This window comes from Poromitra crassiceps (assembly GCF_964638095.1).
Source record: "Poromitra crassiceps genome assembly, chromosome: 29".
NCBI classification, from domain to species: Eukaryota; Metazoa; Chordata; class Actinopteri; order Beryciformes; family Melamphaidae; genus Poromitra; species Poromitra crassiceps.
In genome coordinates this window covers 10,768,803-10,796,152 of record NC_139641.1, presented here as the reverse complement: position 1 = coordinate 10,796,152, position 27,350 = coordinate 10,768,803, and the positions used below count along the sequence as shown (strand labels likewise).

General features: G+C 42.0%; 1 protein-coding gene across 1 annotated transcript in view; it reads left to right on the top strand.

Moving 5' to 3' along the window:
* Positions 1-26,149, top strand: part of LOC310800047 (fasciculation and elongation protein zeta-2-like) — a gene marked incomplete at its 5' end in the record, with an annotated part of 99,546 nt that extends 73,397 nt beyond the window's left edge. Inside the window, 4 exons of the mRNA XM_083662638.1 lie at positions 19,679-19,795; positions 21,242-21,365; positions 24,902-25,029; positions 26,013-26,149. Coding sequence (XP_083518764.1) covers positions 19,679-19,795; positions 21,242-21,365; positions 24,902-25,029; positions 26,013-26,021 — 378 coding nt within the window. The 3' untranslated portion in view covers positions 26,022-26,149. The remainder of the gene's footprint in view (positions 1-19,678; positions 19,796-21,241; positions 21,366-24,901; positions 25,030-26,012) is intronic.
* Positions 26,150-27,350: the final 1,201 nt, after the last annotated feature.

Sequence of the window (27,350 nt, the reverse complement as noted above, 5' to 3'; positions counted from 1 at the left end):
TTAAGAATCATGCAGTTGATGAGGACATAGTCATTTTCACAGTTAAAGCCCCAATCAGTAAGATTTTTGACATTTTTTACTGTAATATAAGAGCTTTTTAGTCATAGGACATGGTAGATTGACTTGGAATAGGGAGAATCTCGCCTTTATTTATCCCACACCGCCCTCCATTGGCCAGCCCTGGGACTAAGCAGTTTGTCTGCCACGTCCCGTGTCATTAAAAAAAAAAAAAAAAAAAGATGTGCGCATGCACTCTACAGCCGCAGCGTTGTATTCCTGAAAACCAAGAAGTAACTCGATTCGGATTTGCTACGAAAATGATGTTTCACGGAACTATGGATTATTATTTCATCACGTGGTGAGTACCCGATGTCACAACATGTACATAGAGCTTCTGGCGCTGTGTTTTGTTGACTTTGAACGGCGATATCGTTATCGATACTAATGCACGCAGAGGGCGCAGTGGAAAATTTACTGAATGGGGCTTTAAAGCTAGATTACAAGTCTTTCCGACCAGGCTCAATCTCTCTCTCTGGTATCCTAACACTTTTTCTCCTCATTGTCTACACCATGATCATAATCCAGTAATTGAATCCATGTCTCATATTCTGAATGGTTGCTTTGTATATAAGGGAATGTATATTCCAAGACATGGCAGAATTGTTGACCTGTTAGTAGGGCAGTCCCAAACGATTATTTTCTTATCGATTCGACTAACGATTATTTTTTCGATTAGTCGATTAATCTAACGATTATTATTATTTATTTATTTTTATTATATAACAATAAATTTACCCAAAACAAATAAATAACCAAAAACTTCTCAATTTCTGTATTTTATTTAACCATCTCATTCTCTTTAACAGTCCAACATAAAATCTCTCAAATAAAATTAAAGCAAGAGGTTGTCCTCAAATAAAATTAATATAGTGCAATTCAAAATAAAATAGTAGAATAAATTAAATTCAAGTCACTTTCAGTAGGAATACCAAAAGCCTTGTGTCTAACTGTTACTTGTCGTTACTTTAAATGGCAGTAAAACGCCACTGAATGACCAAATTGATTTGACTTTTAACCATTTCGATTTCCACTTTCCATACGGACCCCAGTATTGGTTAGTTGTTTATAACGTTACTATATTTATAGCGTTTATAACGTAGGCTACTCCGGTTTCCAGTTTATAACTCGGGTCTACAGCCAGAGTGCTGAGGGGTTGGAGCTATTGCGCAACACACAGATTCAGCCCGCAAACCGGAGTACGTTATTAACGTTATAAATATAGTCACAACGTTAACAACTAACCAATGCTGGGGGTCCGTATTGAAAGTGGAAATCGAAATGGTTAAAAGTTAAATCAATTTGGTCATTCAGTGGCATTTTACTGCCATGTAAAGTAACGAAAAGTAACAGTTAGCCGCTAAAATTAGCCACACGTGACGCGTCGAAGCACGTAGCGTGCGTCGACGTATTTACGTAGTCGACGTCATCGATTACGTCGACTCGCTGGGACAGCTCTACCTGTTAGTTAAAGACATAAGGTCATATGTTCCATCCTCTGTTGAAGTCCATAAACACTCCCGTGTTTCAACTGCCATGTTCAAACTGTGTAATACTGAATATGACATCTTTTCAAATGTGACAGCTAATACACCTGATGTTGTTGTTGTCAATGAGGACAGTAGAGAGGCCACCATTTTGGAAGTGGGGTGCGCTTTTGATTAGGGATGGGCTTGAGTACTCGGGTACTCGAGCACTCGTTCATAACATTACATTACATTACGTCATTTGGCAGACGCTTTTATCCAAAGCGACTTACAATAACACATTTTTTGTCAGCAATAGAGCAATCAACTATGGAGCACAGTCTATGACAACTACAACTTCTGAAGGAACAGTGGTACAAGTTTAGGTTACCGTAGTAGTATTTTTTTTTTTTATTATATAAAGAAAAAGAGAGAACGAAGTTAGATCAAGAAGGGCCCAGATGGAGCCTGAAAAGGTGTGTCTTTAGTCTTTTCCGAAAGATCGGCAGAGATTCCGCCGTCCTGACCGAAGGTGGAAGCTCGTTCCACCATTGAGGTGCCAGGGACGAGAAGAGTCGAGATCGGGATGAGCGACTTTTGAGCCCCCGTAGCGAAGGAGGGGCGAGGCGACCTGCACTAGTGGAGGAGCGAAGGGAGCGCTGAGAGGTTTGGAACCTGACCATAGATTGCAGGTACAGGGGAGCTGACTGGTGTACTGCCCTGTAGGCCAGTACCAGTGTCTTGAATTTGATGCGGGCCGAGATGGGAAGCCAGTGGAGCTCCTGGAAGAGGGGAGTGACGTGAGAGAATTTGGTTGAATACCAGACGGGCTGCAGCGTTCTGAATGAGCTGAAGCGGTCGGATGTCGGTGGCAGGTAGGCCGGCCAGGAGCACGTTGCAGTAGTCCAGGCGGGGGGAGACAAGAGACTGGACCAGGAGTTGAGTCGCTTCTCTTGTGAGAAAGGGACGGATTTTGCGGATGTTGTAGAGGGAGAACCTACAGGAGCGTGCTGTAGCAGCTATGTTGGCTGAGCAAGACAGCTGGTTGTCAAGGATCACCCCAAGGTTCTTAGCTGTTTGGGAGGGAAGCATCAGTATAACGTCAGTATTCGAGTAACGTTTCTGCTGTTCGGGTACTCGCCCCACTCCCCACCCCTTTAAAAATGGTCTAAGATCTACGCACGCATCATCATGTGGATCTGGCAGCATGAACTGCATGGGCGTCAAGTCAGCCAGAATGTACAAGTACGTCATCCGTTTTGTTGCTTTCAAAATAAAACGCTTATTATTTGTAACGTAACCTTATTTATTTTGAGTAATGCGTTACAGCCACAGTTTCACGCCATATAACATCACAACGAGTATTTTGATACAAGGTTTGCTGCTTCATTCGTTGAAATACTTTTTCTCCTCCAACGTGCATCAATAAGCTATTTACTTTTGTTTAAGTAACATTATTTTGAAAGTTTTAACCGGAAGTTTTCCAGCTCATCCTGAAAATGGTGGCTGGAGATATGCTCCCGCACGCTTCTTCACAGCGCACGCCCGATAAAACTCATTCAAAACTTTGCACTAGTTTACTGACTACACTGTCGTTTCCCATAACGTTAGTCACAAGAAATGTGGAGAAATACCGTAAATTCCGGACTATAAGACGCACCGGTGTATAAGCCGCGGGACCAAAATTGACTATTTTTTTCTTCTATAAGCCGCACCGGTCTATAAGCCGCGGGTGTTTTGATGTTTAATTACCATATGAAAGGGTTCGTGCACAGAGAGGAATGTCGGGAAAGCGATGGCTGTTTGGGGAAGCTCCCATTTATTAACATTTCAACAAAACAAAACAAAAGTCAGGTCACTAATCCCCAGACAAAATCACACAACAATAGGCTATATGTGCAGCAAACCTGTAACCAGAGAAGTCAAGTCACTAATGCTCGTCTTCCTCTTCTTCCTGCGTACTGAAACCACCAAAGTCCTCATCTTCAGTGTCGGAAACGAACAGGTTCAGGGTGGCTTCGTCAACCACTCTCCTCTCTCCTTCATTGTCACTCAAAACCAACGAACTCCTCTTCATCTATAGCTGTGTTTCCATTACAGTTTTTCGCAAAAGAATTGCGATATTTCTACAACTTCGACAATGTACAATTGCGACTTGTAGGCGTTTCCATTGAAGTTGCGTTTGAGTGATTCCCCGTTGCAGCAGCTGCCACAGTGATTACGCACGGGGATCTGCCCCATATCCCGTCCCCTGCATGCTCAAATCCAACCAATGGTCAATGGAAATCCCAACATGAAGTTACAATGCATATAAACGAGCCTGATTATCAATTCAAAAGAAAATGAGTCGCAAAATGTTGCTGGCTGCGTGAATGCAGTCAGCGCGACAGGCAGAGGAAAAAAGGTAGCCTAATAGCCTACAACTGGTCCGATTTAGAGATGGAGGGGGGAAAAGGCTGATTTGGTTCTATAATTGCACCTGAAACGTGTGCAATGTATTAGCCTACTCACAGTCACTGTATTCACTTCAGACAGCACCACCGCACCAGTGTGTGCTTTTCATCCTCTCATCTCGCCGCTGTGCCAAATGCGCGCACACAGGCAGCCTGCTGTCACCATGGACCGATTTCTGCCATTAAACATTATCTAATTTGCCCGGCTACGCTTTTGCACAACACTCGTCTTTCTGCTAGGTAGCGTTGCTTCAAAGTTTTCCACTTGCTGCGGAGGTTTTGACACGGCTATCGAACCTTACTTACCAAACTTATTTTCCGCTCCTTTTCCAAGGGATAATATGGGTCACATGACGTGCAAATGCGAAAAATGTGTTTCCATTACACTTTTGCGATAAACTGCTATATCGACACGTCTGAAAAACCACCTCATGATCATCTACTGCTCGTTCTCATGCTGTCGAGAACGAGCAAAGCTTTTTTTTGGTGAAAGAATCCTCCAGGGCGCTTCTTGTTAACAGTCCGAGTGAGTGGCAGGCAGGGCCGTAGCTAGCTATGAGGACGGGGAGGTCCGGACCTCCCCTAATATTTCAGCCTGCCAAAAAAAAAAAAAAAAATTTTTTTTTTTTTTTTTTTTTTTTTGCAGGCCAGGCCAGGCCACTCACTGAACAGCAGGCCAGGCGCCGCCTACTGGTTTACTAGTGGTTTTATTACTTTATTCAGGTTTAAAGTGGGTGCATCTCATTGTAAAATTGGACTTGGCCCAAATTGGGCTTCAAACAGCCCAAATCAGGCTTCAAACGGCCCAAATCTGGCTTTAAACGATCCAAATAGGGCTTCAAACGGCCCAAATCTGGCTTCAAACGGCCCAAATTGGGCTTCAAACGGCCCAAATTGAGCTTCAAACGCTGAATAATGACATCACAACAGTATAATCCTAATGTTGATTTAAAATGATATATTACTCTAAATATGGCTTAAAAAGGGGGGAAAAAAACCTCAATTTTTTTTCGGCGACGCCCGTTAGGGCGCCGCCGAATCCGCCTCCCCTTGCTGGACCTCCCCTATTTCGGAACCCTGGCTACGGCCCTGGTGGCAGGTCGAACGTCAAAGGCACTTCATCCATATTTATGATCTGCTCCGGTTCGATGGAATATTCCTTGATCTTCCTTTGTGTGAATTCGCCGAAGTTTGTGATTTTCTCCTGGTAGTCGGGGGAGGGAGTTGATGGGCTTGTGGCCGTTTGCTTACCGTAATTACCATATGTAAGTGGTCACGCACAGAGGGGATTGTTGGGAAAGAGATGGCTGTTTGAGGAAGCTCCCATTTACCGTATTACCGTAACATTTCAACAAAACAACATAACACAACACCACCGTTGTTTATTTTTACAGTGCACACAGTGTCCGCGGTGTGGTGAAAAGAGGGCAAGAGAGGAAATTAAAACAGAAGTGGATTTATAGTTAGAAAGAGTGCTAAAAAAGAGAGTTTTTTTTTTTTTTTTTTTTTTTTTTTTCTGAAAAAATCCATAGATAAGACGCACCGTTATATAAGCCGCAGGGGCCAAAAAACGGGAAAAAAGCCGCGGCTTATAGTCCGGAATTTACGGTAATCACTTTTTGGGAGACAATCGCTTCATGGTGATCACTATTCAGCTGCAGCTGTAACGTTAATCACACTGGTCAGTTTTCACTTTTTTGTCAGAACACCGGACCTTGTAATCCGTGGATTTACGTTAATGTAACAGTGATCATAAAGTAAAATGGATGATACTGGACAATAACCTGACATTGCTGGACAATGGACATGGAAATGCCTTCGCTTGTTTCACAACGTGTCTGCTCCAAAGCGCTAATGCCATCCATCCAACCATCGGAGATACTGTCTGAGGTAGGCTTTAGATGTTAGCTTAGCGTCACCCAATATCAGTCAGTTCCTCTCCTGACAAAAAATGCTCCAGGTAGCGCTTTTTCCATGCAAAAATGCAAACGTTATGTGTGAACAGCCCCCCCACACAGCAGATTACCCCTGCTCAGGCATTACCATAGTAATCACACAGACCCCCCCCTGCGCGAGTACTCGAGCACTCGTTCATAATAGAAGGAGAGTACTCGAGTATTTAAATTGCTTAAAATGCCCATCCCTACTTTTAATTCGAGTCTGGAAGAAGCTTTTATCACCAAGGTTTTGAAATGCCAACTGCTCAAGGATGCCATTTTACAGCTTGGGTATAATTGTAAATTGCTTGTTTTCATATTTGGAAGCCTTGGTAATGTCCATATGCTGGTCGTAAGTGGCCTGCAGAGGGCAGGACTGCCCAGACCGAGAGCCAAAACTCTGGCCAAATTCTGCTCTATTTCTGCAATAATTGGCAGTCGCCACATTTGGAGGAGGCGCTGTTTCCTTTATCCATAGATTCAGACTAGATACATCTGTCACTATAAGATTTCCCATTGATTGTGCATCTATTAATGTTTGTGTTCAAGGATTTTTTGTCTAAATGTGAACACAAATAAAGGTATTAAAATGTGTGTGTGTGTGTGTGTGTGTGTGCTCTCTCAGCATCAGTGACTGATATTTTCCTCACCTTTGCTGAAGAATTCATTTGGACAACGTTCCTCTCCTCCTCTGCCAGATGTCTCTTCCCACCAAGCAGCTCTGTAGGTACAGCAGGGTTACATTGTGCTCATCAATCAACATATCAGCAATAGTACGAATCAGCGTGACGTCACTTGCCACCCAGAAATGCTGAACCCCGCGGCAGTTAATAGTACGAGTGCTCCAAACAAACGTTAATATCTCAATAACTATACATCACATCGCTTATATTTTGACATTCTGATTGAGTGCAGAAGTAGCTCAAGAGTTTGATGTATAATATATGCATGTCCTGAACTGTCAGTTTTTAAAACGTAAACAGAGATAACTGTTCCCAAGAAAGATATCCTACACTACCCAAACAATAAGCCACATATAACTAAGGAGGTAAAAAGATGCATTAACAAAATAAAACTGGCTTTTGAAAATAGGGAAAGGATGGGGGCAGCTGCAGCACAGAAAGAGCTGAATCTGTTGCTGAGGAAAGCTAGAGGGAACCAGTGCTGTCCCAAACGATTATTTTCTTATTGATTATTCTAACAACTATTTTTTCGATTAGTCGATTAATCTAACGATTATTATTATTATTAAAGTCAAACTGAACCTGTTCGTCACGTGCATAATGAGTCAGTTTCAGACTGAAAACATAGTTTGTCTAAGATGACAGGTTGAGAGGCGGGTCATAGTATCATGTCGATGATTTTATTTGACAATTGTGGGGACTGGATTGGGCTTTGGCCAATCCTGGCGTGTTCCGCCTCCAAATTGAGTGGGATTCAGTGTGTTGTGTGGCTCCCCTCGGGAAGAGCCTTTTGACGGGAGGAGTGGAGCTCAGCGACCCGCAGGCAACCAGCTGCCTTCGTGTTGCCGAGCGGAGAGTGCAGCACGTCGGCCTGGAATCTCCGAAGTGCGACCCCTGACAACCAAGCTCTCGGATGCGCGCGCCATTATCGCTGCTGGAACGATACGATATCCCTGGAATGCGTGTTTTAACGAGCCAGTTACATTTCTTTGCATTCTTAGAGATTATAGTTTTTGTTTTTTGTTCATGTTTCTAACAATTGGCCAAGTTAGTAGTTGATTTGATTTGATTTTGCAGATTTTTATTTTTGGTCATCCAAACACTAGGGCTGGCACGGATCACGGATAATCCGTGACCCGTACGGATCAGCCCCCACGGTTCGGCACACGGTTCGGAACGTCGTGGTCCGCGGACCCCCCCCCCCCCCCCGTTTCATTTAACGTTTAACGTTAGTGTATGAGAACGCCCAGCGCAGCCAGACACAGACAGGAATAATCATGGCAAGCACAAGTGAGCTTCCTCAACCCTTGTCGCCGCTGTAAAGTATCTCTGAAGGCTGTGGCTAGTGGCTCCTAAAGACAGCGTGACAACAAACTTATTTCAACACCTCTGAAAAAGCACAGGAATGCGATCAGCGTGTTGCGCGCTGCACAATATAACGAGAGCCACAACACACACACACACACACACGCGCACACGTTTCACAAACACATTATCACCGGACGGTGAAATGTTGCCTTAGGACACATAACAACAAAACAATACGTGGGGCCACTGAGTAGCTTAACGTAGCATCAACGTTATATTTCCAGACTGACCTGGTCTGGTCTGTAGGTCTGTACCCGTGTCATGTGACTGGTGCAAGCAACAGCCACGAAGTTAGGCATAGCAGTGCCACCTAAAACAGGAAGTTTTGCCTGCCTTCAGAGTAAAAGCATACATTGTGTCACTTATGAGAAAAAAATATTTTTTGAGCTGTGCAGGGCAACAAATGGTTAGAGAATTATAATAGTATTAAAAAAATCTAATCGAAAATCTAATTTTGAGAGAAAAAATCTGATCTATATATTTTTTTGCTGATCCGAAAAATCCGTGATCCGTGGCTCAAAATCCGTCACGCGATCCGATCCGTGGGTTTTCTGATCCGTGCCAGCCCTACCAAACACTATGTACAATACCCTCGATGTTCATATAATCAAAAAAATAGACATAACACATTTTACATAGATCTTGACCAAAAAAAGGTATGGGCTGAAGCTAAAAGCTTATTTTACCCACCCTATTCACATACAGCACATGACAAAGAAAGTTAGTTTATGGGATAGGAATTCTGCCAGACGACAGGCACTATAGGCGCCATTTTTGACTTCATTTGGAAGAGAACATTTTCCTGAAATGAAGATTTGATTGACAGCTGCATTTCGTGATATGATTGGTTGAAATGGCATAGAAATTTGATAGTACTGGGTAGGGATGGGCATTTCTAGCAAAAACACTATTCGAAATTCGCTGGCCAAATTCGAATTTAATTCGAAATTCGAAAATAAAAATAAAAATGTAAAAAAAAATTAAAATGTAATTTATTTATTTTTTTGTGAGTGAAATGTTGCATTGTCTCCCCTGATTCTAAGTCTACGGCTTTATTAATTAATATAAAAAGCTTCTGCTGTGGATTTTTAGCTCAAACAAGCATTGCACCACTGAAGTAAAGAACATGTTACAGGACATTGACATTTTCGAAAATAAAAAACAGTTTTGACAATCATGAGTGGTTCATTAAATATTTAGTAGGCTCAGGTCTGAGTGCCAAAGGGGTGCCAAAGTCACCCCCTCTCCCTCTTCATGGGATTTCATCCGCCATTCATTTTTCCATAAACCTTGCTTAAAATGCTTATAAAAATTGTTTTACTTGCTCAAACCAAGCGATTTGACTATACTTAGAATCAATGCAATGCAACATTTCACTAAAAAAAAAAAAAAAATCGAATTTCAATAATAAAAGTCGACCTTGATAATAACAACGATTATTCGAAAATTCGAAATTCGATGCCCATCCCTAGTACTGGGTGACGTCAGCAAACTGTAAATTACTGTTATCAATGAAATCTTGAAAAACAAACTTTTGGTGTGAAAAAGTGTGAAAAACTAAAGAAATTAGATTGTTGTGATTTGTTTTGCATACATTATTAAATAGGTAGGGCTGCACAATATATCGTTTCAGCATCGTCATCGCAATGTGCACATGCGCAATAGTCACATCGCAGAGCATGCAATGTCAAGTAAGGTAAATGAACTGATAACATACAGTAATGCACGCCCTCTCGGTGACGTTCTAAGCTGTTTTCCTACTAACTATAGTACTTTTACTCACTTAGGATCCTGCAACTCACCCTGGCTGTGGCTAAAAACACACTCACTTCCTACTACGTCAACTGCGCACGTTACCCACTAGGCCACCTTCTTAAGTGAGCAAGGCTTGATAGACCTATTCAAGACTTTTGGTGAAAATTCCTGTATTTTTTCATATCGCAATATATATCGCAGAATAAAAAAATATTGCAATGTCAGTTTTTTCCAATATCGTGCAGCCCTAGGTGCACTGCATACCCAGGTATTTGAACTAAAAGAAAAGAAAAGTCATTCTTGGGTTCAGCTCGACTTTAAAGAGAGAGAAATAATAATATAATACTGTAGGGACATATTTAAAATTAGTCTAAGTCTAATTTCCATATCTGTTATTATGATATGATCATATGAATTATTATTATTATTAATCTTATTATTATAATAGATAGTGCCTGCCTATTTGTCAGTTGCCTGCTCTCATCACGAAAATACTGGACCACCTGACACATTGATTAAATTGATCATCAGCATGATTCATCACTGTATGTATGAACCCTTTCCCTAAACTGAGGAGGATCAGTATTTTTACAGGACATGGATTTATTTAATCACTGGAGTAATGTGCAGCTAACTCAGCCAAATGTATGTTTGCATCAGTGTGGGGGTAAGGAAATAAATAATATAAACGATTTACAGACTAACAGTCACAGACTGTAACAATGGTCTGTATGTTAGTTTTGATCTCATCTTACATGGCCGTGAACGCAAACAGAAGAATGTAAACAGCCGAATAGCACTGTTAGTGTTAAATGATGCACACAGTAAATTAACGTGAGCAGCAACAGACTAACAATGGTCTGTAACGTTAGTTTAATCAATTTTCTACATGTTAGCCGTGAAAGCAAACGGAAATATGTACGTTAACGTTAAACGGCCGAATAACACCGTTAAATGGTGTAATGTTATGTTCGCTGCGGTGCAGAAATTACTTTCAACATGACGGTGATGGTTTAGAAACTACGCTAAGTCAATGGTAAGTGACTACCACTATCAGAAACACGTTCCATGTTAATGGTAATATATCATGCTTAGACAAACATCGCCTATGGTTGTTGCCCTAGTTTGTGGATCAGCCAAGACAGCCATGCGTCAACTACTTTCTCCGGCCATCTTTTTTGTTTTGTGACGATTGTGACGCGTCGAGGCACGTAGCGTGCGTCGACGTAATTATGTAGTCGACGTCATCGATGACGTCGACTCGCTGGGACAGCCCTAGAGGGAACCATCGGGGTTTCACTGGAACAGAGTGTTAGCACCATGGATAACAAAAGGTTATGGGACTGCATGAAAAAAATGACCAATATGAATTTGAACAGAAAGTGGATTGTTACTGCGAATGAACTCGACTGTGCAAATTAATTAAATGATTACTTTCTGAGATTTGACAGGGATTCCTCTCAGAAGGTACCTGCGGATTTCAATATTGATTCTATTTCTACTTGCAACTCCACTGATTGTCCTGTAATTTCATCCCAAGAGGTTCAGTCCATTTTTAGCAAGACTTGTACTAAGAAATCACCGGGGCCTGATGGCTTCTCCACCACCTTGCTTAATAAATGCTCCTCCGAATTAGCGACTGCATGGTGTGCCATCTTCCAAAAGTCACTGGACAGCAGTGTTGGGACTAACGCGTTATTAAGTAACGCGTTACAGTAACTAAGTTACTTTTTGCGGTAACGAGTACTGTAACGAATTACTTCATCAGGAACGTAACGTACTTACAATTATTGCGGTTTAAACAGGCTCGTTACTCGTTACTTCACGATTCTGTGCGGGACCTACAGCAGCGAGGGTAGAGAGGAAAATGCGAGTCTGACGGCGGTCTGATGAGGAAGTAGGCTAATCGTGCGGCACTTCTATACTTTCTAATGTTACTGGACCAAATTCTCATAGTGAAACGGGTCATTTTGCACGAGCTGTGTTGTGTACGGTAACGGTGTTCACTTCACACCGCTTGGCGAGTCAGCAGCATGGAGCCCTCTCCTCCTGGCTTCTCTCAGGCTGTCTGTCACCAGTGCCCTGCTGCACCCAGGCAAGCACAGCACTCGTCTCTCACTTACAGATTCCCCTCGCGTTGGAGGGTGTTCACGGTGTGTTTCACGTTGTTTGGTGATGAAATGGGGAAAAAAATGCCTGCAAGTCTGCTGCCTTTTGGAGATGAACTGCTATTAAAGGCAGCCGTGACGAGCGGCTGCTTTGGGGCTCTGCTCTGTCCCTATCTGCAGGCAGCGCTGGGCTCTGCTGCTCACTGTCACTCCGCTTTTACAAACGGTAACCACAGTGTTTATGTTGTTCAGCCAGGATATTATAGACCACTGATACAGTTGTTAATTATACACTGCCAAAAGTGTACTGGCTACTTTTTGAAGGCAATAATAAATATGCCTCAATGACTAAATGTTGTGTTTTCTTGTTCCACTACTTTTCGTCGTAGTGATAATGGGTACAATGATCAAATTTGACAGTTGTCTTGTCCCACACTGTGCTACAGAAAGCCCAAAATAATGTGTGTGCATTAACACGTTCACTGCCAATGACGTATTAATACGTCAAAAAAAAAAAAAAAAAAAAAATTGACCGTGGGATGTGCATCTAACCCTTTTACATCTCTTATATAATTATTGGAGCCACCGAACGTGTACAACCCATTCCACCGACCCACTAAGTGGCGACAGTGCTCTCCCAGACTAGAGGAAGGCAAGCAAAAAGCAGTGTGAGGAAGCCATTCTCTTGAAAATGGATTGGCGAAAACGCTTTCGTTTTCGCGCTGATTGCTGGCGGTGCGGGATTGCAAATTTGCATAATAGATTACGGGTGGAACACACTTTGAAACACGCAGCATAAATAAGACCAGAATCGCAAAAGCTTCATCAAAGCTCTCAACACAAACCCCAAGAAACGAGCGAGCCCATATCCAGACTTGCACAGCGGCCGCCAGCAGACAGGCAGCAGCAACTCGTTTGTCACAGACCCGCTGCAGAGCCAAGGAGGGCGGAGGAGAACGCCCACGGAGGGAGGAGTTGGAAGCAGAGGGGGGTTTCCTGCTGTTATGGAGGAAATTACTGTTCAAAACTATTGTTTAGATGTCTGACGTCTTACTGATGCCAAAAATGAATGGTTAAAGTGACTGTTCTATCGAATTTCACAAAAAGCCGTTTATCTCAAAATAATTTTTCAGACGCTGAAACCATGCTGTATTCAACTGCTAATGCTTACATAACTACTAACTCTACAAACTAACTCTTTTAGACAGAGAAAGCACACATTCTATTAGTTCTTTTGAGATATTGTGTGTTCACAAAATCTTAGCAGAAAAGAATCCTCAGGTCTTGAAAGATGAGCCAGAATCCTCAAAAAAACCCTCTGGCAGAACCTACCTACAGTAAAAAAAAAACGGCTGGCAGTGAATGTGTTAATAAGAGAATTGAGAGTTTAAAAAAAGTTACTCAAATGTTACTTTCCTAGTAACTAGTTACCTGGAAAGTAACGAGTAACTTAAAGTAACTGAGGACGATCGGATGACGATCGTCATCGTCATCCGACCAGTGACGACAACATCCGAAGTTGGTCCCCGGGCGCTGTACGAGAAAGCGACCACTGCTCCTGGCCTGCCCCCCGGAGGAAAGGACATGCCTGGATGGGTTAAATGCAGAGGACACTTTTCACCGGCCACCGTCAGCATGAGTGTGTTGTGGCCGCATGCATGTATTGTGGTGTTCGTGTGAGAATAAAAGACGGGCTTGTCCATTACGAGAGTTTTTTTTTTTTACTCAAGTAATGTCTCCGTTGTTCGGGTACTCGTTCCACCCCTTTAAAAATGGTACGCACGCATCGTCATGTGGATCTGGCTATACAGGCAGCATGGCTGTTTCAGACAGGCATAACTGCACGGGAAGTCAAGTCAGCCAGAATGTAAAAGTATGCCGCCTGCTTTAGGGCTTTCAAAATAAAACCCTTATTGTAACATTGGCATTCATATTAATTTTGAGTAAGGCTAAACAGCCACAGTTTCACTCGTAAACTTAACATCACAAGTATTTTGATACAAGGTTTGCTGCTTTGTTCGTTGAAATACCCTTTTCTCATCCAACGTGCATCAAGCTATTTACTTTTGTTTAAGTAATATTATTTTGAAAGTTTTAACCGGAAGTTTCCCAGCTCATCACAAAAATTGACTGGTGGCGATGCGCTCCCGTTAACGACACGAGACAGACGCACGCTTCTCCATAACGCACGCCCGATACAACTCATTGAAAACGTGGCACTAGTTTACTGACCACACTGTCATTGTCCCATAACGTTCTCTTTTCTGGCATTTATTTTGCTCTGCAGAAGACAATAAGAGACACTTTAAGTTGTCTTCTGGCCTCTCATTCTGCACATCAGCTTCCCTTAAGAATGCAGACGGCACTGTCTGTTTTGTTCTTTTCTTTTACACTACAGTATTCACATTATTAATAGCTATACAGTCATTATAAAGGCTAACAAGATTTCTAGAAGAAAGTAGGCCCGCACACCAGAACTCCGTTTTTTTTACTTTATTTGGTAAAAGGAACAACGTTTCAATCAGCCAGTGATTTTCATCAGGTTCATACAATGTGTTCAAATTGACTCCTTTTTAAAGGAGCTGGTTCTCAGTCTCCACCAGGTGCAACCAGTTGGTTTGATTGAGTTGCCTGGATTGGATGATGAGTTAATGAGTTAGTCAAGAGGAACAATACATTGTTCATATTTACAATCAGAGCATATGAAATACCAGGATACATCTTACACATCCTGTATAAGACGTAAAACAGCAAATGAACAAATATAGCCTACAAATGAAAAAATAAATCAACAGTAGGAGTCCATTTGAACACATTGTATGAACCTGATGAAAATCACTGGCTGATTGAAACGTTGTTCCTTTTACCAAATAAAGTAAAAAAAAAACGGAGTTCTGGTGTGCAGGCCTACTTCCTTCAAATGCTCTACTTTTAACCCAGCACCCGTCGACGATGTGCGTATAGCCAAACTCTCTAACAATATTTCTAGAAGACAATAAGAGACACTTTAAGTTGTCTTCTGGCCTCTCATTCTGCACATCAGCTTCCTGAACATTCAAGATAACAGAGATTACACTCCTAAAATATCTACTTCGTTGGTCACATGACAAAAGCCAGCCTTCGGTGATGGCAAAATGGCGATTAGAAAGTGCACTGAAAACGTCTAAAACAACTTAAATTAATGGTCAAAGCGGTACAAAAACAGTTGGGTAACATAAAAATACTATCAGTTAACAATATGCACCAAAGACTACGAAGTAAATGGCTAATTTTCAACCGAAAATAGTAACATATCACGCCAGCATTTTCACATCAAACTTACCCTCAAGAATGCAGACGGCACTGTGAGGGGGAAGGGGCGGGGCTACGGAAACTCAGGAGGTACAGAACGCGATGTGCAAAAGGCAATTTCCACAGCAAACACTACATATTCAGTAGACAAAAATAACTCCTAAAGATAAAATTCACACAACACTTGACAGGACCATTAAATGATAAATAAAAGAGACATACATAAATTAGAAATAATACATAATAAGGTGCATTTTTAACTCCGTTACACTCGAACGAAGCACTAGCCAATGCCATCCAACCAGCGGAGATCTGAGGTAGGGACAACAGCTGCAGCTAACATCACCTAATGATCCCTCTCCTCACACAAAGTGCTACAGGTAGTGCTTTTTCCATGCAAACGTTGCGTGCGCGATGCGACTGCATCGGTTGATTCAATGTGCGTCGGATACAATTGACGCAGAAGTCGCGATGCATCTTTCCTTGCGTGTTTGCATCGGTAAAATCCATGGTTAGATCGATTTCTTTGATGTATTATTTCCTCCTGTCCTGTTTCTGAGGCGCCCTGAATGCAACACCATTGCTTTTTGCGTTTTGTTTTGGGAACGGACGGAAGCCGGGAGGCGTCCAGAAGCAGCAGTCCAGCAAACATGGAGGTCGACGCGAACGTAGATGACGGAGAGGAGATATTCAACGCACCGAGAAAGACTCATAAATCAAACGTTTGGCGATACTTTGGGGTTTACAAGAAAGATGGAAAACTTGACAAGACGCACGCAATTTGCAAACAATGCCGTGGCGCTATAAAGTAGGTTAGTTAACTCGCCCTCGGATTCAGATAAGTGGAATTCCTGGCTGACGACAGCTAGATACTTGATATTCCTGGATAACAACGGAGGTGGAGATTGTGGTAAGAATATGCGCAGTATATTGTAGCCAGTGTTTCTGTCTCACTCTCCCAGGAAGATATGGAGGACCAGGAGAGTCTTACACTAATGAATAGAGTGTCCCCCTTAATAATTATCCAATCGTACAATTAAAAAGAGTAATTTCAAAAAGGATTCACAAATGACGTATTAATACATCATTAAAAAGTCGTATTTGGAAAAGGAACTTCAAAAACATCCATTAAACAGTGTATTTCAAAATGGAATTACGAATACATCATTTAAAACATCATTTAATACATTGTTTCCTTATTCCTATTCGAAATAACCATTTGGAATTGTATTTGAAGTCACTATATTAAATCCCTGATTCGAAATAACGATTGGATATGCCATTTACCCATTGCATGACACTTTTGGCCTTAGCCTAGAAAAACTGTGTAAAACAATGCAAATTAGACGTGTACTTTAATTTTAAATTTGACATACCTTGTAGGCCCTGGAGAGTCTTAAGCTAATGAATAGAGTGTTCCTTTAATAATTATCTAATCGTACAATTAAAAAGAGTAATTTCAAAAGAATTCACAAATGACGTATTAATACATCATTAAAAAGTCGTATTTGGAAAAGGAACTTCAAAAACATCCATTAAACGGTGTATTTCAAAATGGAATTACGAATACATCATTTAAAACATCATTTAAACAGTGTATTTCAAAATGGAATTACGAATACATCATTTAAAACATCATTTAATCCATCATTTCCTTATTCCTATTCGAAATAACCATTTGTAATTGTATTTGAAGTCACTATTTCAAAACTAATTCAAAAAACCGTTTGGAAGACCATTTCGTTTTAACACGACACTTTTTTGCTCTTTGTCCCCAGCCAAACAGTGTCAATCGTGAATTGAGCCCCCTAATGCAAATGAGCCATGTAACAGGCTCTCTGATTGGCTAGAGAGCTTTGAGGCACGAAAGAGCCTGCTCAGTGGACTGCCTCTCTAGCCAATCAGAGAGCCTGTTACATGGCTCATTTGCATTAGGACCATGGATTCACGATTGACACTGTTTGGCTGGGGACAAAGAGCAAAAAAGTGTCATGTTAAAACAAAATGGTTTTCCTATCGGTTTTTTGAATTGGTTTTGAAATAGTGACTTCAAATACAATTCCAAATGGTTATTTTGAATAGGAATAAGGAAATGTATTAAATGACGTTTTAAATGATGTATTCGTAATTCCATTTTGAAATACACTGTTTAAATGATGTTTTAAATGATGTATTCGTAATTCCATTTTGAAATACACTGTTTAATGGATGTTTTTGAAGTTCCTTTTCCAAATACGACTTTTTAATGATGTATTAATACGTCATTTGTGAATTCTTTTTGAAAATACCCTTTTTAATTGTACGATTAGATCATTATTAAAGGAACACTCTATTCATTAGCTTAAGACTCTCCAGGGCCTACAAGGTATGTCAAATAAAAAATTAAAGTACACGTCTAATTTGCATTGTTTTACACCGTTTTTCTAGGCTAAGGCCAAAAGTGTCATGCAATGGGTAAATGGCATTTCCAATCGTTATTTCGAATCGGGGATTTAATATAGTGACTTCAAATACAATTCCAAATGGTTATTTCGAATAGGAATAAGGAAACGATGTATTAAATTATGTTTTAAATGATGTATTCGTAATTCCATTTTGAAATACACTGTTTAATGGATGTTTTTGAAGTTCCTTTTCCAAATACGACTTTTTAATGATGTATTAATACGTCATTTGTGAATTCTTTTTGAAATTACTCTTTTTAATTGTACGATTGGATAATTATTAAGGGGACACTCTATTCATTAGCGTAAGACCCTCCTGGTCCTCCATAGGAAGAGGCTTTGTGGCTGTAAAGGTTCAGGGCAGCAGGCTGCTGCTGGATGATTATTTAAGATGAGGCTCCCTAACTATCATCAGCACCAAAGAGCCTGACTGCTCAATTACAAGATGTAACTGCCACACACACACACACACACACACACACACACACACACACACACACACACACACACACACACACACACACACACACACACACACACACACACACACAGGGTATGATTGAGCCATCTCTTGTCATGACAAAGTTGTTACACTTTCAAAAGGCATTAACAGCATTTCATCAACAGCTTATAACTATGGGGTAACTGTAAATCCCCATGTAAACAAAGCCATGAATTGTGTGGCAGTGTCTCCACAGGAGGCGCTAACCTGCAATTAATCAGTGGGCTTTATATCTATCTGTGTGTGTGTGTATATATATATATATATATATATATATATATATATATATATATATATATATATATATATATATATATATATATATATATATATATATAAGCACATTTACAAGCACATAAGCTCTGTATGTAACTGGTGGCACTGTGTTGTAATTTTGGAGTGTATGTATGTTTTTTTTTTTTTTCTTTTATTTTCCTGTATCCGAGTTTGCATGTTCTCCCCATGCCCCCTGGGGTTTCCTTCATATAGGAACCCCTCACCAAAACTTCGGAGGGAGGGGAACTGGTTGGAATAGCGTGAACCTCCCATGTCCTATCGGTGAAGCTTCCCCTGTCAGGTGAAAATAAGCGGCTGGCTAACTGCCCATGTCTCGGAGGAAGCATGGAGCCAGTTTCGGCTCTCCCCAGATCGGGAGAGGGTGGAGTAGCAACCAGGATAAATAAATTAAGTTAGCACTAATGGGGGATAAAAACGGGATAAAAAAATCGGGGGGGGGTATATATATATATATATATATATATATATATATATATATATATATATATAGGCCTATATAAAAAAATATTAAATTGAGGGGGGAAAAGTAGACAAACTAGTGAAAAACATTTTATTGTGAAGAAATGAAAGGAAATGCAATGTTTATCCAGCTGTGACTTTTGACCATTAGTGACTCGTCAGTCACACAGCCGAACAGACAAGCACCTCATCTGATAAGACACCTTCACCTTGGATGATGTTTAGACTGTATGCTGTATAAATACACAGTCCTTTGGTGTGTCCTATTGTTTTTATGTGTGTGTGTGTATGCAAATTCTCCACTGTTTTTGTCATATTTATATAACACTGCTTACTGTCTGTTCTAAAATACCAATAAACAGAGGTTTAAAACAATAATGTCCTCTAAAATAGGTTAGTGCAGCAGTGGCTTTATCCACAGGGCTGTGGATAAAGTGATCAGAATGGCTTCATCTGATTGGGATATTTCTGTGGATATGCCTTGACTGAAATGTTGTTATTAAAAGCAGGACATTTACAGTATGTATTCAGATTCAGGTATCAGAAGTTGGAAAAGACATGAGTTGTGTTCTTTCTTTCCCCCGGCAGAATCTGAAACGCCTTAACGGACAACTATGGGAAGATGATGGCGGTGGACTGGAAACAGTCTCGAACACGCTCCCTCCACATCCTCATGTTCAACCTGGAAGAGAAACCGATGCGTTGGACTACACCCCTCCCTTCCATGCCTCATATATAATGTTTTAATTTACCCCTCCTATCCTCCTCTCCTGCCCTTTCAGTTCATCCCACAAATCTCAAATATTCATTGTGCTAGCTTCAGGGTTTTGATTAAATCCCCCCCATCCTCTTTGGCAGAGAGCGAGTGATGGAGCCACGGAGCTGCCGGACGAGGAGGGGCTGAGGGAGCAGCTGGACATGCACTCCATCATTGTCTCCTGCCTCAGCGAGGAGCCGCTCTTCACAGCAGAGCAGGTAAGTTTCAGACACATTCATTGACTGGGCTGACGTTCACTGGGTTTGGTTGATCAGGGTTTCGGGCCATTCATGAACTGAATTGAGAATGCATAGTAAATTCAAATCTTGGAATTGAAATGTCACCCAGCTGTAAGGAAACAGAATTTACAATTGAATTGGAATGACAAGAGTAACAAAATTGAATTTGACTCGACTCGCTACCAGTGGTTCTCAAAGTGGGCTCCGGGTTCCATGAGCTCCCCAGCAAAAAGGAGAATAGTTTATTTTCACTATAATTCCATCCATAAGTAACCCAATGTATGACAATTTTAGTCATGGGCAGCGCCGCTGCTGGCCACTTGGGTGCCCTAAGCGTAAATGTTTTCATTGTGCCCCCACCCCGTCCCAAGAAAAACTCACAAATTATATATATATATGTATGTATTGTGTGTGTGTGTGTGTGTGTGTGTGTGTGTGTGTGTGTGTGTGTGTGTGTGTGTGTGTGAGAGACTGTAAAAAGAGATGGACAGAGTGAGACCAATAGTAATTTTGTTATATTTTATTTGAGATGCCTGAATTATTTCATGTTACAAGCAGAGGCACTTTATTTTGTATCTGCCCTATGCAGAGAAGTAGCTTAACTACAAAAAGAATGTGTTGCAAGATGGACTGAAAAGTCTGCTGTTTATCTCCCTTTCTGCTGCAGCATGTTGAAGAAATAAATGTTCAGTTTGAACAACACCCGTTCTGGTCATTATAGAGCAAGATGATGGCTTCCACTACACAACACTGTATTTACGTAGGCTACGTTATGTACTGATGTGCAGCATGACTGGTGATGAGGGAAACGTGAGTTTGTTTACTGCGTCGCATGTAATTAACGAGGAGATCCCACAACTTTCTTTTAAGGGGGCACCGTGGCCAGTTCAAAAATGCCAAACTAGTCTGTTTGACTGTGGTATTCCTGCTCTGGATGATGCCCTAGGGCGACACTTGGTGCCCTACGCTCAGTGCGTTGTGCGCGTGGAGGGAGCGGCTGGTACACTTTCAGTAGTAAACATCTCAAAGCAAAAATGGGGGTCTGTGGTCTAATTTGTGTCAGTTTAAGAGTCGTTGACATGAAAAAGTTTGAGAACCACTGTGCTAAACATTATAAATCCAACATCATGACTCAAATTAAAGACAGTTAAACAAAATAAATGTATTCAATCATAATTTCTGTATTACGGTTACGTGTCATGCATCAAGTATCGCCTAAGAGGAACCTTTAACATTTTATGATATTCACTATTGATAATATATAGTATAACACTATGTGTAATCTCAGAATGGAGAAAAAAAATTCCAATTAATTTCCAATTCTGTTTCCTGTAATTTTCTTCCAATTCCAGTTCCTCAGTTAAATTGGAATTGCTGAGTTAATTTATGAATTGACCCTCAATGTTATACTGTGTGTTGCTGCAGGTTATCGAGGAGATGATGCAGGACTCTCCTGACATGGAGGCGCAGCAGAACCCGTCTCGGTCGGACCTGTCCATGCTCTCACTGGACATCCGGCACTCCAGCACCAGCAACTGCTACGAGGACAGTGAGTGTCCAATGAACAGGGCCGATGGTCTGTGTGTAATCAATTAGATTGTCTGGGTGTCCGGGTAGTGCAGCGGTACATTCCCTGCCTACCAACACGAGAGTCGCGGGTTCGAGCCCCCGCGTTACCTCCGGCTTGGTCGGGCATCCATACAGTCACAATTGGCCTTGTCTGCGGGTGGGAAGCCGGATTAAAGGTATTTATACCATGGTCTGGGTGAATACTCGATTCTGATTGGCTGCAGGGTGTCCATTAATTTGTGATAATGTACACCTAGCTAAGTAGTTCCAGGCAAATGGTCTGTTCACCATTCATATCAATGTGCCATGGTCTCAACAGAGCCATTTGAGCTCTATACCACCGTTAAAGGTTAATATGGCACTTTTATACGTTTAGAAAAAAATGGAGTCGGTCAAAGTAACTATTTAGATTACCCCTGTGTGCTCAGTTTATTAAAATAATAGCTATTTAGAAATCTGTCGTTTTCGGAGATGTTGTAATGTCAGCTGACAGAAGCCGGCTCTCAGCTGTCAACTGTCAAACCAGCTCTGTTTATAACTTTGCAGAAAGCCAGCCAGGCGCTTTGCAAGAGCGCGCGCTGCCTCTATCACTGATACAAATCAAGTCAAAGAGGAAAAAGACGAGATCAACAAAAAGTAAACAACGAAATGGGCAGTTAACACGTTGAGTGCCATGGACGAGATATCTCGGCTTACATAATCCAAGCGTTGAGTGCCATGGACGAGATATCTCGGCTTACATAAACATTTTTTTTTTTTGACGGTGGGACATCGATCAACCCCTTTTACGCCTCCTATAGCAGAATTGGAGGAAGAGAATGTGTATAATCTATTTTACCGACCAGCTAAGTGGGGACAGTGCCCTCCCGACAGAGAGGAATCCGAGCAAAAAACAGCAGCCTCAGGCGGGTGCTTCCTCCATTCACAAGGAAATGGCTTGCCGATTTTACAGTCATCAGTCACCAGACTCGCCGCTCTCGGCCCGCGCCAGCAGCAGCACACGGGGGATTGCAAATTTGCATAATATATTATAGGTAAAACACACTTTGAAACGCCCGCAGAAAGGCCAGAATCGCACGCATTCCGAAAACCCAGAAACGAACGAGCCTCATTCTCATACACTCGCTGCCAGGGAGGGAGGCTGCTCATACTCGCTGCCTGCCAGGGAGCGAGGCTGCAGCGAGCACTCGCTTCTGACAAACGCAGGCTGAAAGCCACTAGACACGCCCACGGAGGGAGGAGTTGAAGGAGAGGGCGTTCGGAACATTGTTTGGATGTCTGATCTCTCACTGATGCCAAAAAGAAATGGTTAAAGTGACTGTTCTGCCTGTTTGATTGAATTTCACAAAACTGCGATTATCTCAACTTTCACTCTCAGACAGCTGAAACCATGCTGTACTCAACGGCTAATATCTACATAACTACTAACTCTGCAAACTAACTCTTTTAGACAGAGAAAGCACACATTCTATTAGTACTTTTGTGAACTTCGTGTTCACAAACTCCAAGCAGAAAAGAATCCTCGGCTCTTCTAAAATGAGCCAGAATCCTCAAAAAACGGCCTGGCACAAGCTACCCACAGCATTGAAAAAAGGGCTGGCACTCAATGTGTTAACAGCAACACACTGAGAGATGTCCTTGTACAAAACATACCTGGACCCCAACATCGAAAGCTTCAGATGGTTTTCTACTCCGAGCGCGGCACGCGCCACTTACGACCCGCAGACGTTAACGTAATTCCCTGGAATGTGAGTTTAACCAGCCAGTTACATGGCTTTGCATTCTTAGACATTGGCAAAATTATTAGTTAGTTTATGGTCTAGAAATTCTGCCAGGTGCAGGCACTAATCGGCTATTTTCTCCAATGATAATCTTGAGCAGCCGAGGGGACTATTTTGTCTCGCCGGTTCTCAACTCATATCCAAGGTTATGAAAACTAGATTTTGATTGCAAAATGCATGAAAATATAAATGAATGGTCTTGTTTTGTTTCTTTGGCAAGTGACCATGGTATAAGCAGGTTAATGTACTTCAAGGTGTCCATTATCAGAAATTATTGGACTTCACGGAGGGACCTCGCGATTGGACCTCGGCTTCACCTCGGACGGTTCACGCCTCCACGTCGTCCAATCATTTCTGATAATGGACACCTCGTCGTGCATTAACCCTTACGTGTCCTAGACCAGGGGTGGGCAACTATTTTTCATGGGGGGCCACATGAGAAACCCAGATTGTTGCCGGGGGCTGGGCAACTTTGATGATAGAGAGGGCCACAAAAAAAATTCCTCGCTACCAGATTTTGCTGAGGGCTGAACCGCGCCAGCGCGAAAAATTTGGGGCATTTGAAGCCAGGTTTAGAGGAATAACTCATTTTAAATTAACAATTGTGATGTCATTATTCAGTCTTAACCACCAATATTTGATCCTTTTCCTCACTCACTCCTAGTCCTATGTCACCACCTGCTCTCCCTGCAGGGCTTGAAATTAACTTTTTTCACCACCTGCCAATATGGCTGCTAGATTTTAAAGTTACCAGCCAATTAGAATTTCCACTAGCCGAAATGTTTTTCTTGAAATAAACCAGAATATGAGTGTGTTAATTTAAGCATAAGTATCAGTAAGTGGCCCGGGATTCTCAAAGCCTGTGTTGAGGGTCAGACAAGAACAAAAATGCACTCTTGAAGCTAAATAAATCCAAAACCAACAAGTTAATTATTTAAATTTCTACTTCAATGTAGAACAGTCATTTCTTACACATGAGATTACTTTTAGCCTTTTAGTCATAAATATTATTGAAAGATATTCCATATTCCAGACTGAAATCCTATAACAGAAGAGTATTGCCCAGAATGACATGAACATTTGGACACTTATTCAGCGGGTATATTGAATGTTGCGTTCAAGTGCACTGTAAAAAAAAATATATATTATTATTATTATTTTTTTGTTGCAATTCCATCGCGGGCCACACAGGGGGCGCCCGCGGGCCGCATACGGCCCGCGGGCCGTATGTTGCCCATGTATGTCCTAGACGTTGCACTAGTGCCTCTTCTGGTCGGTCGGGGTGCCTGTTCGCCGGGGAACTGGGGGGAATAGCGTGATCCTCCCACACGCTGTGTCCTGCCGGGGGAACCTCGTCGCTGTCCGGTGAAAAGAATCGGCTGGTGACTGCACATGTATCGGAGGAAGCACGTGCTAGTCTACAACTCTCCCCAGATCGGCAGAGGAGATAACAATTTGCCAACTGTAGTAATTATCTCCTAAGTGGCACAAACTTGCACATACATGCTGGTTTGAATGAGTCAAATACAGTTTGTGTGGGCTTTAAGAGGGAAGTTGAGTAATGTCTTTAGGGAAGACACAAAACATTCCTGCCTTTGAGATGAAAACAAATGCAGCATACTGTATATATATATACCGTATATATATATATATATATATATATATATATATATATATATATATATATATATACATACAATAAAACAGGTTGTATTAAATATTATGCGTGTGCCAGGAGTGAGGACCATGACTGTGGCAGAGCTGAATGAGCGGCTGGAGGAGACGGAGACGGCGATCCTGAGGTTCTCGGAGGAGCTGGTCCAGCAGCTGGCTCTCAGGGACGAGCTGGAGTTTGAGAAGGAGGTGAGGAACAGCTTCATCTCAGTATAGTAATAGTGTGATCTCTTATAAAGTTTTCAATGTGTCTATGTAAGTGATCATAGGACCCCAGACAGAGTCACATTTCTTGGCTGATCCCCTCATTTTGTACTTTATTTTCTCTAGGTTAAGAAACATCATCAGGTCTTTTAGCCACAGAGATGCATTAGGGGGGAGGCTGATTTCCACTCCAATCATATTCTTCTCCGTGCTATTAGAGAAGCAAATGCAATGATATCCAATGATGTTTTCCTAATTGTTTGAGGTCCTGGTAGTGTTCTGAAAATGTCTATTTCTGCACAAGGGGTTAACACTATGTTTAAAGCCTTGGGTGAGATGGTTGAGAATAACTGTCCAGTAGTCTTGAAGACAAGGGCAGGACCAAAACACATGTGTCATATTTGCAGGTGACAAGATTATTCAGTCATTATGATGCTGATATTATTGTACTTGTTGTGTGCTATATATTCAACATTGTATTCTATATACTGTGTAGCTGCTTTCCCCACTAGTTCCTACTCTGCAACAGGGTTTATTCTATTTCACTATTTTATTCTAGTATTTCTAGCATACGCAGCTCACGCACGTGCTCGTTCACTTGACTGGCAGTGCCCATTTCTACCGTGCCTCGTTGGTTTGCCCTCGAGGTGCAGGCTGCACGTAGTCGCAGACACCACACCATTGTTAGCTCACTCACTCACAGAGACACCACACCATTGTTAACTCACTGACATTGACATTTTGACATATATATATATATATACACCGTATATATATATATATATATATATATATATATACACCGTATATATATATATATATATATATTTTTTTTTACCACTCTTTTCAACTGAGCATGCAGACAATTAAAATAAGGGTGCAATGCATGCTTTTGCACCCCTGTAAAACCGGGCCTGGTGGTGGTGAGGAGAAAGGACATCACTGAACTCTCACCTTCCTACCTTCAGTTTGCTTGAGAGGCACCAAGGTCCTGGGCAAGTGTTTCCTGGCCGACCCGGTGAAGAAGAGCTACCACGCAGCCATCAACGACTGCATCGCCATGGGGGGCAGCCTGAGCACGCCTCTAACCGGGTACGAGAACGACCAGCTCTACAGCTACGTGCGGCAGAGCGTGGGCCCTGAGGAGCACATCTGGCTGGGCGTCGACGACATGGTGACAGAGGGCCAGTGGGTGGACCAGTCGGGGACCGCCGTGCGCTTCAAGAACTGGGAGACGGAGATCACCCTGCAGCCGGACGGTGGCCGGGGCCAGAACTGCACCGTCCTCTGCAGCACAGCCAGCGGGAAGTGGTTTGATGAGAGCTGCCGTGAGGAAAAGGCCTCCGTCTGCGAGTTCAACATCATCTAGGGGTCACAGCTGCTTTGCTCTCCTTACTAAATCTCTGACTATACACACATCCCACTAGCCACTCCCACATCCCACTAGCCACTCCCACCACCCACCCCTCGAATCCTGACTCTCTACCTACCACCTTCCTATCCCTAGCTACGGACCCTTTTTCCTCCCCCCTCCTTGCACCCCCCCCCCACCCCCTCACACACACACACACACACACACTCTACCACCACCTATATCCTCCTAGTAATTCCCCCTACCCAACCCTCAAATCCAGACTCTCCCACCTCCCTATCCCTACCTAGCTATGGCCCCTTGCACCCCACCACCACCTCACATATCCCCCTATAGTAATTGCCCCTACGCACCCCTCAAATCCAGACTGTCTTCCACATTCCTATGCCGAGCTACCTAGCTACCTAGCTACCTAGCTACGGCCCCTTTTCCACTAAACTCACTAAACGTCCGCGAGTGACTGAGTGACCTGACTTTTCCATCTGACCCCAGCGGGGCCACAGGATGATTCGTGTGACTGCATAGCCTAAGCTAAAACCATTGGAAGGTCATATTTTACATACAAAACAAAACAATGAAATGTGTTCTGATAAAGTGATAGCATGCTTCAATACAGATAGTCATGGAATTCTGGAGCAAATCATAATCTCACAATAAACTCTTTTCAGATTTGGGTTTTACAGAAGAAATCACATCAAATGTAGGTCCGTGGGCCTAATGTGGACTAGGGTCCTTGAAAAAGGTTGTGATTTAGAGGAAAACACTAATGGATGGCTTGTCTTTAATAGCATATGTCTATTTTTTATTTTCTAATGTTCCAAATATCTGATGATCCATTCAATTTAAAAATACTTTTTTTTTTTACTGAATAGCAATCCTATAATTTGCTTTTTAAGCCATTCTCTCATGTCTCTCTGTTTCGAGGACTGAAATT